This window comes from Nicotiana attenuata, unplaced genomic scaffold (assembly GCF_001879085.1).
Source record: "Nicotiana attenuata strain UT unplaced genomic scaffold, NIATTr2, whole genome shotgun sequence".
NCBI lineage: Eukaryota > Viridiplantae > Streptophyta > Magnoliopsida > Solanales > Solanaceae > Nicotiana > Nicotiana attenuata.
In genome coordinates, this window is record NW_017671602.1 from 142,363 (window position 1) to 155,428 (window position 13,066).

The following is a 13,066-nucleotide window of genomic DNA, read 5'->3' on the forward strand; positions in this document are numbered from 1 at the left end:
ACATGTATTATTAACATCAAGGAAGATAAAACACATCACTTGAACACTTAGAGATTTCACTCAAGCTCTCTCACGTGATCATCCAGCAATCAATTCTCAAGTGCTTCAAGAACAAAGAACAAAACAACTACGGACCAGTTCCCACATCAAGCTATTGTATATCCTTAGTTAAGTTGTAACTTTGTAGTAGTTCTTCAAGTGTTACTCCTACTTAGCTTGTTTAGAAGTATTCTGTAGGAAACCCTTTGTAAATCTTAAACCTTTGTGTTTGAGTCTTGGCTAGAGTTAGTCGAGTTGTAAAGTCTTTGTAATAGAGTTATTACAAAGTGACTTGTAATAGAGTATGACAAGTTAGTGAGGAATTAATAGGTTAATTCCTAGGTTGAATAGGTTGTAATCTAAAAGTTGCTTAGTAGTGAAGTTGAAATCCTACAAGGGTAGGTCGTGGTTTTTAATCCCGTTGAGCTGGGAATTTTTCACGTAAAATTCCTCTTGTCATTTATTTACTGCAGTGTGCGTATGTTTTGTTGAACCTGATAGAGAACCTGGTTCTCTATAGAGTTTGGTGGACCCTTATATTCTATCAAGGCTAGCACTCAAGTATGGATTGAGACGGGTAAGACTACGCTGCGATTTCTAACTCGTCATCAACCAAGTCACAGGGACTTTCCAGATCAAAGAGCAAAGGTTACAAAAATACCAGGCCGAGATCTGTAAGCTACTGTCCGAGTTTGATGAATGTCAGCTCGACCAGATCCCCCGAGCTCAGAATATCGAGGCAGACGGCCTCGCCAAATTAGCAGCGACCACCAAAAACATTACAACCGGAGAAAGAAACGTGGTCACCCTCCTTCACTCATCGATAGATCAAATCGAGGTAAGAACCATAAACCTACCTTGGGACTAGCACAACTGTATTGTCACATATTTGCAGGATGGCGTGCTCCCAGATGATAAAAAAGAAGCCAACAAACTTCGAATGCAAGCAGCCAGGTACAACATCATTCATAATGACCTATACAAGAGGACGAATGGCGACCCCCTGGCGCAACGCTTAGGCCCGAATCAGACGCGGCGCGTCCTTGAAGAAGTCCACGAAGGCCATTGCGGAACTCATGTAAGGAATCGAGCTCTGGTCAGATGCCTCATATTGGGCAGGTTACTACTGGCCCACCATGAAAAAAGAGGCCGTAGATTTCGTGAAAAAATGTGAGCAATGCCAAAAATACGCCCCAATGATCCACCAAGTGGGCGAGCACCTCCACTCAGTCACTTCCCCCTGGCCGTTCATCAAGTGAGGAATGGACATAGTTGGCCCCCTCCCCGCGGGGTGAGGTAACTTACGATTTCTTTTGGTTTTAATTGACTATTTTTCTAAATGGGTAGAAGTAGGAGCATTCGCCCAAATACGCGAACGGGAAATGATTACCTTTATATGAAAAAATATCGTATGTCGTTTCAACCTCCCCAAGAGATCAGTTGCGACAACGGACCCCAATTTACAGGAAAAAAGGTCGCCGAATTTTTTGAGAAGTGGCATATCAAAAGAATATTCTCAACACTGTATCACCCCACGAGTAACGGGCAAGCAGTCCTCCAACAAATCAATACTGAACATCATAAAGAAAAAGCTCGTGGACACTAAGGGACTATGGCCGGAGTTACTACCAGAAGTACTTTGGGCCTACCGAACAACACCAAAGACGAGCACAGGAGAGACGCCATACTCATTAGTCTATGGGACCGATGCTATAATACCGGTTAAAGTCGGAGAGCCCAGTCTGAGATAATCCTACGGGAGCGGGCTGAGGAACGACGAAAGCAGAAGGCAAGAACTCGACGAGGCTGAAGAACAAAGAGATATGGCCTACATAAGGATAATCGCCCAAAAATAACAGGCAGGACGCTATTACAACAAAAAGGCAAAGGTCAGACCACGTAAAATCGGGGACTACGTGCTCAAAGCTAAAACATAAGCAAGCAAAGACCTACGGGAAGGTAAAATGGGAACAAATTGGGACGACCCATACAAAATCATGGCAACAGCAAACAAAGGGTCATTCCAACTAGAAACAATGGAAGAAAAACTACTACTAAACAACTGGAATGTCACCCATCTCAAGTACTTTAACTTTTAAGAAAAAGCGTCTCCAAGTCGTACTCTTTTTCCCTCACTTGAGTTTTGTCCCAATTGGGTTTTCTCAAGGAGGTTTTTAACGAGGCAACGAGGGGGACACTTCATGTTGAAGTGCGAATGGACGGAGGCACAGGACAGCTAGTTCATTGCTCAACCTGTCAATATACTTCTGCAGGTCTACCAATGAAGGGACTGGAATGCCAGCCAACACTAGATAGACTGGGATTGGAATGCCAGCCCGAAAACTATGTAAATTTCTCCAAGTGTATGAACAAAGCATAAATGCATGAAGTTCGCCCATATTTTCGCCAAACGCACAACCAAAGCAACGTTGCCTCAATACCTATTCGGTCCTCGACCATAATTAAATAAATGTTACATTCGACCTCGTTTGAATCAACTAAGTATAGATTACATTCGACCTCGTTCGAATTAACACCTGTTCGTCCCTCGGCCATTACTAAATAAAGGTTACATTCGACCTCGTTCGAATTAACTAAGTATAGGTTACATTCAACCTCGTTCGATTTAACACTTATTCGGCCTTTGGCCATAATAAAATAATGGTTACACTCGACCTCGTTCGAATTAACTAAGTATAGGTTACATTCAACCTCGTTTGAATTAACACCTATTTGGCCCTCGGTCATAAATAAATAAAGGTTACATTCGACCTCGTTCGAATTAACTAAGTATAGGTTACATTCGACCTCGTTCGAATTAACTCCTGTTCGGCCCCCGGCCATAACTTAATACGGGTTACCTTCGACCTCATTCGAATTAACACCTATTCGGCCCTTGGCCATAACTAAACACGCGACATGTTCGTCCTCGTTCAAACCAACACCTACTAGCCCTCGGCCATGATCAAAACTAAGTTTTGTTTCGACCTTATTCAACACATGTAAACCAAGTTTTTACAACTAAAGCGACCAAACAACAATACAAAAGAAAGAGGCACACAAACTCGAACAGAAGGAAAAGAATCAGGTACGAGCAACAAAACTGGCATTTCGTACTTAGAATATTCTTTTTACAAAGGGTAGAACAGATGCCCACAAAAAATATATACACAAGTATACAAACAAAAAGAAGGAAAAACAACTAATCGCTGCCTAGCCCAGCAGCGCCATCCACTTGATCGCCTAAGCCATCTCCATCCGCCTCTCTAACATCTCCATCGCCATCACCATCGGGATACTCATCCTCATACCAGGCATCCTGTTCAATCCGATCCACGCCCGCATCCTCCTCGTCGTCACTGGCCTCCGGTGTAGCTGGGTTATAGCCACAAGCAATCCCAGCTGTACGTGCCTTAGTACGAGCATCCTCGAAGTCGGCCTCAGAAACTTTCTCCGCCCCCATCAAATCTCTAAATATATCCAGTTAGGTCTCGACGTGGATCCACTTCTCATATAGATCCCGCGGAATATCAGGAAAAGCAGAAGTGCGGGAGGAAGATGGCTGAGCTAATAACTGTGCCTTCTCGGCCTCAAGAGCAACTACTCGGTCACCAAGGCCTGAAGCCTCTTTTTCCAGCTCCACTATCCGTTCATCAAGCCGCTCCTCTCTAAGCCTGACCGTCTCTAGAGCACTCTACCGCTCAGCACGAAGAACGCGGACCGCGACCGCCAAAAGCCTCCATTTTCCTCACAGCCCCCGACCAGGCCAACTCCGCCTTCTCCCACTCCGCTGCCTTCTCAGTGACCTCGCCACTTAGAGTGTCCACTTTGACGTGACACTCCTTGAGCTCGGCGTGCAACGATACCACTTGGGCTTGAAGGTCAGCGTATTGTGCCTCAACCTCCTTGCTCACTTCGAGCTCTTTTTCTTTATCCTCAACGCCCCCTTGAGAACGCTGCATGTTTTGATGACTCTTACCAACTCATCATCATTCTCTTTCAGCTCATCTTGGAGAGCCTGGAAGCTGCCACTCTTACCAAACCGCCAGCAGATCTCGTGGTGCTTATTGCGGTACTCACGATACTTCCGTTCCATCTTCTGAAAAATGGCCTTGCGCCTCTCCTCTCGGCAAGCACTATCAATTTCCAAAATCATAGTCTAAAAAAGAAAACCAAGGGAAAACAACAAGTAAGAATGAAGTACAAAGCACGAAATTTGAAAGGAAGGTCGAAATGCTTACCATAAAGCGAGGCCGGCTATACTCCTTGATAGGGTAGCATCGTCCAGCTCCTCGAGAGTTCTATCCTCCACGTCAGAGCAAAGGGGACCTAAGGAATGGATCACGTTCTCCATGTTCACCGGTAAGTCCCGATCCATGGGGATCGCAATGGTCCGCCTGGACCCTTCCAACCTCACTTCAACTCGAGTAAACCCCTCGCTCATCATCCGCACCTCGTCGGCATCAATATCGGAGCCCGTTTCATAGCCGTCCTCGACAACACCCTTAATTCTCCCATCGGCAGACGAAGAAGGAATGTCAGCCGTCCGTGAGGACGATGGCTCATCTCGTCTCACAACACCTCAAACTTCCACAGATGGCCCCCCACTTCTAGCCTCGGCATAGTGAAGGGGTACGCCTTCTATGGCCTCCTTTGATGGCGGGACCTCAAATGGTAAATAAGCGTCATCTTCAAGCACGACGGTCGCTGGCTCATGATCACCCATCACTAAGTCCATGGCTCGGACGGTCTCATCGCCGACGTCCACCGATCTCCTTTTACGAGAAATTAAACCCTCCTCGCTTGGCGATGACTCCTCTTCTTCATCTACTAAATGACGCAAGGGGGAAGTCGGGAGTTCTATTGCTGATGCAGTCGGCGATCGAGCCGACCTAGTCGCACAAAAAGGAGGTATGGAAGTAGACAACCGGGCAGGCCTGGCCGTCTTCACAATATGAGCGGACTCCGAAGAAGTAGTTTTCCTTTTACGAAATGCAGGAGGAGGATCCCTCGGTCTTCTCAAAGATCCTCAGGCTGAAAAAGCAGATTAAAAGGTCATCATTCCCTACACGAGACAATAACAACTAAGCGACCAGGAGGTCGTAATAGCATAGATGTAAATGGGTAAACTTACCGGTCACGGAAGACGCATGCCCGAACATCTTGATGAAGGCCGGCCATTCACGAATCCCCACTGTATGAGGCAGAACCCGGCTAACCGAATCATGTATGTATTCGACCAAAGGAGGGGGTGCAGTCTTGGCTACACAAAGAAAGAACGAAATGTCAAAACATGACTAAAATTGGCAAAACAAATGCTTGATATAAAAAATAAAAGAGAAAGAGATGCTTACGAGCATAATTCCAAGCCTCAGGGAACTCGCTCGCATTAGCCACCACGTCCTCGGTTTTGACGAAGAAGTAATTGAGCCAAAACTGAAAATTTGCCTTATCGTCCATCTTCACCACTAAACATTTACTTCCTCGGTGGCGAAGGTGCAACATCGTCCCCCTATGGAAACTAGGGGCGAAGAGATGCATCAAGTGACGAAGTGACACCCCGACCCCGGCTAATCTCGCGTATTTCGTAAGCATGCGGATAACTTTGTAGATGTATGGAGAAAGTTGGGCTGGGCAAATGCCGTAATAGCGGTAGAACTCCTCCGCCAATGGGAGAATAGGAAAGGAGTAGCCAACATAGAAAAGGTACGCATAGCAAGCGCAATATCCAGGGCGGTGTATTTGTACCATATCGCGCCCTGTTGGAATAAGATCGATATGGGCGGGAATTTTGAACTTTGCCCTAAACTCCGTGAGTTCAGCCTCTTTCATCGACACCGAGACCTCAGGGTCGTCCTCAGGCACCTTCGAGAAAGTGGATCTAACTTTTTCACTACTACCGATTTTCTCCTCCACCGTAGGAAAATTTTCGTCTTCAACGGCAACAGAAATACTATCGTCATAGGGAGGCATACGCACCGCCAAAGGAACAGGTCAGTCACCCTAATGGAACAAGAAGATACGTTAACCATTTTTTCTTTTAGAAAGGATGTAAGTACGGAAGGGTGGTGAGCAGTTGGTATCACCGGAATCAGGGAAAGCAGGTATACGATAGTGAGCCAAAGAGGGCAAGAACTTTATGTGAAGAATAAGAAAAAGATACAGAGATTCAGTATTTAGAGTGCAAAAGATAAACGAATGATTTCATATCCCTATTTATAAGAGTTCAAGACTCAGGATCGAGAAATCAAACCATCATTAGCCAGCGCAGGTATCGAAATGGCAGAGGCACGGGAAACAACGCAAGGCATCGTTAAAATGTGTAATAATGACGCATGATGTCATGACGTCACTCTGAATCGATGTGACCTCAAAGGTTGCGGCTCACGAAAGGTCACGTTGTCACCTCGTCTGAAACGCCACTACTCGACTTGCTCGTCCCAATTGCCCAAACACGACAAACAGGGTCCGCTCATCAAGGCCGTCCGGGGTCGGCCTCAATAAGCGGAGGGACTAACTGTATAGGCAAAAATTTGCTCTAAGGAAATTTAGCGTAAAGCGGCATTAAGGAAAGGATCGACCGAGGTCGACCAGGAAGCAGTGAGATTCGTGGTCGGGCTGTCAACAGCGACCGAGGTCGAGCACCAAGGACAGAACAATAACGACTAGTTTTTGTAATAGGATAGTAGAGAGAATATTCTATTAGGGTTTGTTAGGAGTGTGTCTCATATAAGTAGAAAAAGAGTCAATAGAGTAGGACACGTAATATTCACTTAACAAGAACACTTTTTGAGAAGAAGATTCTCTCTCTAGCAAAAATACAAGCTTTACCTTTTCATCAATTCTTGCTCACATTATTCCATACTTTTTCATCAGATACGAGAATAGTTCGAACATTCTGGGATTTGTCTGTCATTCATCACTGTTAGAAGGAATAATCATCTTTCTCATTCATTATTGGGTGAATCATTCTCCCTATTTACATAAATGTCATTTATTGCTTGATGTTCCTTTATTACTGCTCACCTCTTTCGGAATATTAAATGTGCATTACTTTCAGTTTATCACCGACTTTATCTTACATTATTCATGCGATCAAGTTCTAAATCTAGAAATATTATCATTAACTAAGTTTAACCCCTCATTACATAAAATTAAATAGTTTAACTGAAAGTTTATATTTTTTGGTCAAACACACAGAACATGAATATCATCTCTAATTAAACTCCTCTGTGGCATACAGATTGGGGGGAAAATTTAGTCAAAAGGATAAGAGATTTAACAATTAATATCCATAAAAAGTACATTTTTAATCGTAATATCATTACAACTGTTGCCATATCTTAACTCTAATAATGCAAGTAAATTGCTTAGTTGTAACACGTTAATTTAGCATTATCGAAGGCTGGGCAGCTTATTTACGGAAGAATTAGAAACAAAGTACGTACTTAGTCAGTTTAAATATTATGTTAAATCTTCTACAAAGATATCATGCTCATGACCTTGGAAACATAAGCATGTTACCAAGATTATATTCTCTCGCAGATATTTCAAATCTACCCTTCAGTAATAAAACCAATTTTAAGCAAAAAGTTTATATACATCTAAAATCACGAGTTTACGCATGGTTCGAAGAAATACCGCATCCTAAATGGGTGGGAAGTAAGTGGCAGCCAGAAATTTTCGCAAGGATGTTCAAACTTGAAGAAGTAAAGAAATATGCCGATAAAGGGTGTCCAATATATGTTATATACATCTAAAATCAATATTTTACTTATATATACAATGTAATTTTTCGTAATATTTACCACCCTTAACAAAAGGTGGCTTGGCCCCCTGATAGGCAGTCTACCCTGATGCAAGCATCAGTGGCTGATTTCAGGGATCGAACCCGCGACTTATAGGTCACACAGAAACAACTTAACCATTGCTCCAAGACTGCTTTATGAGTAGCAACAATTTGATAGACTATATTTTTGTGCACAGCATACAATTTTTTGGCACTAGAAGTTAAGATGACCTATAACAATAAGTCGATATTACGTATAAATTTATTATAACTGGTTAAAATATAGATTAGCGACAAATGGAGAAGGTAAATAAATAGAGACAAAATCAAAACTTCAACTTATATTAAATGCACAGGAGATGTAAAATACACTTTGTCTATTTTGCTTAAAAATGCAATAGTTGTCAATAACCACTAAGATATTGTAGGCTATTACCAACAAATTCTTGCCAATGAACCTTGTTAAAATTCTAACTAACTAGAGTACCCTTTTTTTTCGCTTTCCTTTTTTCATCAACTTTAAATACAAAGGTAGAAAGTTTAAAAAAAAAAAAAAAGAAAAATTGTCAAATCTGCATTACAAGGAGATATTCTTAGCTTAATTAACACCAGAACAAGGAAAAAGAAAGAAAAAATCATCCCTAAAGTTTCAACCATCACTAAATCACCCCTCAATTTGCAATGAAGAGCCAGCTGCATCCAAAACAATCAAATTGTTTCTTTATTAATTAAACAAGATGAAATGAATCACACCAGAGACTAGTCAAGAAAATTTTCAATATAATATACAGCAAGCACTTATTCTATATTATATCCAAAGGAGAATGGAGCCAATGTTCTATAGGTTCAACTGAACTCAGTACTTTCAAAATTGTTATCGCAACCGTGTTGGATTCTCCAAAATACACTACTTTTGCAGGATCCGGTGTGCATCCAGTGACCGTTTTGAATAGTCCAAGCAACATAATTTTCAACATTGAACATAAATTTATATGCGAAAAAACACTAAAATTTCAAAAGTACAATGAATTGATCAGCGCGAAAAATCTATCAAATTTAAATCCTGGATCGACCTGCCTTTATCATAACAATCAACTAATGATCCAATTCATGTAAAAGGAAAATTAGGAGTAAAGAAAAAGACTAACCAGAATCATGTTGATGATCAGAACCATGATCTCTTTGATGATTTTCCATACACTGAAGTAAGTACTTAAAAGTCTCAATCTCACAAGGAATAGTAAGTCCACCAGTATGATCAAATCCAAATTCTTCTTCAACTTTTTCCAACAAAACTTTGAACAAAGGATCACTAAGATAACTTGTAGGAATTATAAATCTTCTAAGTTCAGGTCCAACATAAACAGCTAAATAACCTTTTGGAACACCATGTGGTGGCTCTGGACTCTGGCAACTTTCGTCGTCTGAATCGCAACATATATTTGAACTCTTTAACCTCTTCATTATAGCTGGTGATATGCCTCCATAAATATTTCCATTACTATTGTTAGATGATTGAAAATGGCCATTAGTGCAATGGTTTTGGTTGTTGTTTGCTTTGGGACTAAGTGTAACATTTTGCCATTTATGCAATAACTCTTTGAGTCTCACAATCTGTCTAATACCTGTCACTTTGTTTCCAGCTCCTTGATCATCCATTTTTCCTTTGCTTAATTATCACAACTAGATTGATGATGAAGAATATTACCAAATTTAGATTGACAAAACCTTCGATTCGCTCTCGGAGAATTTGACTAATCAGATCTTGTTCCTCTGCATATTCACTGTATACAATGTATACAATAGGTATATAAGTTTCCTCCTCACTTTCTTGAAAATATTGAGAAAAGCTCTAATAAGGAAATTAGATAGCTTAAATAGAAATAACCTGATATGTTAATGATTTTTTGATAACAAGGGAAGATTACAGACAGATCCATTGTGCTAAGACATATTAAATTATGGTATACTTAGCTGTATTATTTTAATGATTGAATCCATGTGAAATTCACAACGCGTATGACTTTACTAGAATGAGAAGCATTTTCCAATCACATGATCAGCAGCTAATATAATCATTTTAGAAAATAAAATATTACTACTTAGTAAATACTTTAAAATTTTTGGATACATACATGCGAAGACATGAACATATTATAATATATATATTAGCGTAATATCATAAGAAATAAACAAATAATGGCGGTGACATGCATGAAGGTAATTGCTTTTCTTTCTTCTTGATTTAATTGTTATTTAAGACACCCTATTATTACTCTTTCGGCTCAAAAGATAGAAGCAAGCAATATAAGCCAAGATTAATAAATTAGACAACTCAGTCGAATCTCATCAGTGGGGTCTGAGGAGAGTAGAGTGTACGCAGACCTTACCCCTACCCCGGAGGGTAGATAGGCTGTTTCCCGGAGACCCTCGGCACGGAGACAAAATTAAAGATCCGTAATAACAACAGAAACCAGAAAATAATATCAGCATCGTGAGAGACAACAAACAAATGGAAGGGCAATAACACAAATACTATGCAGAAAGTGTGAAACACAACATAAACCCCTAGCAATCCTAGACAAAACACTATCAGACTAGCTGGTACAAAGAGGAAAAACGCTCGACTACCCCCTAACCTACAACCCTAATGCTCGACCTTCACACCTTCTTATCAAGAGCCATGGCCTCAGACCAAATTTAAGTCTAAGAATTTCATAATTTGGGTAAATTATCAGATTTCATAGACACCCTAAATCAAGAATAAAAAATTAAAAACAGATCATTGCATATCTTCTTTGTGATTCGATCCAATATTCATGCAGTGATACTGAAGAGAAGTGGTAATGAAATTAACAAATGACCCAACCAGATCAATTCACACAAAACTTTTGTTGCGCGTACTCTCCAAAATGCTGCCGGATCCTCCAAAAAATACACTACTTTTGCAGGATCCGACAAACATACAGTGACATTTTCGGAAAGTTCGAACAACATAGCTTCAAAACAAGCAGAAAAATTATACGCATAATCAAGCCCATTTATGACCATGGGTGTGAAATTAGTATATATATATATATATATATATATATATATATATATTCTTAATCTCTTTTTTTTTGCCCCTCTATTAAGCTCTCATCTGCCACTAATAACAGAAATTACATGCATGCATGCACATGAAAGACAATTTAATCAAATCAATGATGCAAAGAGAAATTAGACAAATTAAATGAGAAAATAAAACAATAACAGATTATATTTGATATTTACTTACCAGAATGGGATGGTCAAAAGCTGGTATGAAGAATAGAATAAGACATCATATGACCATACAAAAGCTAATTAATTGGAATTGCATGAAGAGAAGCTTAATTTGGAGGGTGGTGGAAGTTTTTGGCTAGAAGATGGAAGGTTCTATTTTTCTTTTGTTAAATAGTTTCATAAATTTTTCAGAATTCATTAAAATGAGTAATGATTCTGAATAAAAGATCATATGAATTTCCATAATATTATAAATAATACTGAAAAACTGACTTTTCTTTGCTTATGTACTCATCCTTTTTGGTTGCATTTTATTTCTCCCTTAACCTGTGGCTTCTCCTGTGTTTTCGCTCCCACCTGTTTTCTTTTACTATTTTCCTTTTTTAGAGCCCGTTTGGATTAGCTGATTGTAAATAGCTGAAAAGCTTGAAGTGCTAAAAAAAATTTTTAAGTGCTGAAACGATTTTTAAAATAAGCATTTACGTGTTTGGATAGAAGTATTGAAACTAATAATAAGCAGTCGATGTATTTGATTAAAAAGTGTTGATAAGCTATTCTTTTGTTAAAATGACTAAAATACCCTTGAACTTTTTTTTTTCCAAAGATTATAAATTTAAAAAAAAAAGAATTAAACGAATATGAAATGAAGAGAAAGTCAAGAAATTTATTTTGGGAAAAGTATTTTGTGAATTAGAAAATATTATTAAGGATAAACTAGTAAAAGTGTTGGTCAAACTAAAAGTTCTTATAAGCTAAAAGCCATAAGTTGGGGGTGACCAGCTTATGACTTAATTATGCCTGATTTTAGCTTATAAGCACTTGGCTTATAAGCACTTTGGGCGTTTACCAAACGCGTAGATAAGTCAAAAAGTGCTTATAAGCCAGTTTAACCGGCTTATAAGCTTAGCCAAACATCCTCTTAGCTTATTTACTCGTTTTTTGCATTCTTTCCTAAGGTGAATAATTTATGTAACATAATTTGAAATAACCAGTTTGAAATTTAAATTATATGGGTATAACGGTTAAGGTTTTTAGTACTAAATTCATTTTAAATGATAGTGAAAAAACTAAAAAGTACTTTATAGACTACTAATTATGTATATATGAAGGAAAAAAAATTGAAAACAAAGTGTCATATTTTCCACTCTTGATATTTTATAACAAAATGTTCATTCCTTGGTTTTTCCTACTTGTATTGCCCCCTCCACACGTCCTATCTAAACTTCTAAGCCAAACTGAGGTAAATGTAGGGGTGTATATAGACCGGGTTGGTTCGGATTTTATAATTGCCAAATCGAACCAATTGTGTCGGGTTATTAAATTTTAAAATCAAACCATACCAATAAAACTCAAGTTTTTCAATCTCGATTTTTCTCGGGTTTTCGGGTTATTCGAATTTTTTCGGATTTCTTTTTCCGGTAAAATCTTCGTAGAACAAAACATATAACTAGTGCTTAAAATATTTCTTTAATCCTAGTAAGATACAACTATATAAAGTATTTTCCAAGAAAATAATACAAAATATGAGACGTGTCATGGCATTATCCTAAAATATTTAACAATAAAGACAATAAAATTATGTAATATAAATATTGCTAATTAAAAAGCCACAATAAAAATAAACATAATCTAAAAGTACTAAGTCATGCTAAAATAAGTAGACTAATAAGGGAGTATTAATTACATGACTAAACGCTAAAGAAAAAATAAAAATATAGGTTATGCATTTTTATCTAAATTATTGCAAAACAAAAAATAGATATTCAATACATTCCCGTTCGTAGTATTGAACTGAATGTCTTCTGTTAGCATTAGTATTGATTTGATTTTGGTTTGGGCTTTTGTTAACATTATTTAATTTACTAATATTAATGGCTATAAAACTTATTGGAAACATTCAAAAGTTCTAAGTCCAACCTTGAAATTATACCTTAAAGATAAAATTATAAAAAAAATTAAGAAATATTTATAAAT

At 38.8% G+C, this 13,066-nt stretch overlaps 1 protein-coding gene across 2 annotated transcripts; it reads right to left on the minus strand.

The window, feature by feature from the left end:
* Nucleotides 1-8,143: 8,143 nt before the first annotated feature.
* Nucleotides 8,144-11,320, minus strand: LOC109209225. Of its 2 annotated transcripts, XM_019372454.1 has the most exons (3): nt 11,106-11,320; nt 8,977-9,612; nt 8,144-8,521 (listed from the first exon to the last, which is right to left on the minus strand). In XM_019372454.1, the coding sequence occupies exons 2-3, from the start codon at nt 9,485-9,487 to the stop codon at nt 8,493-8,495; spliced, it is 540 nt and encodes a 179-aa protein (XP_019227999.1). In that variant the 5' UTR covers nt 9,488-9,612; nt 11,106-11,320; the 3' UTR covers nt 8,144-8,492. The 2 variants fall into 2 exon arrangements, with proteins under 2 accessions (XP_019227999.1, XP_019227998.1); XM_019372453.1 differs by lacking the exon at nt 11,106-11,320 and having other exon boundaries at nt 8,977-9,823.
* Nucleotides 11,321-13,066: the final 1,746 nt, after the last annotated feature.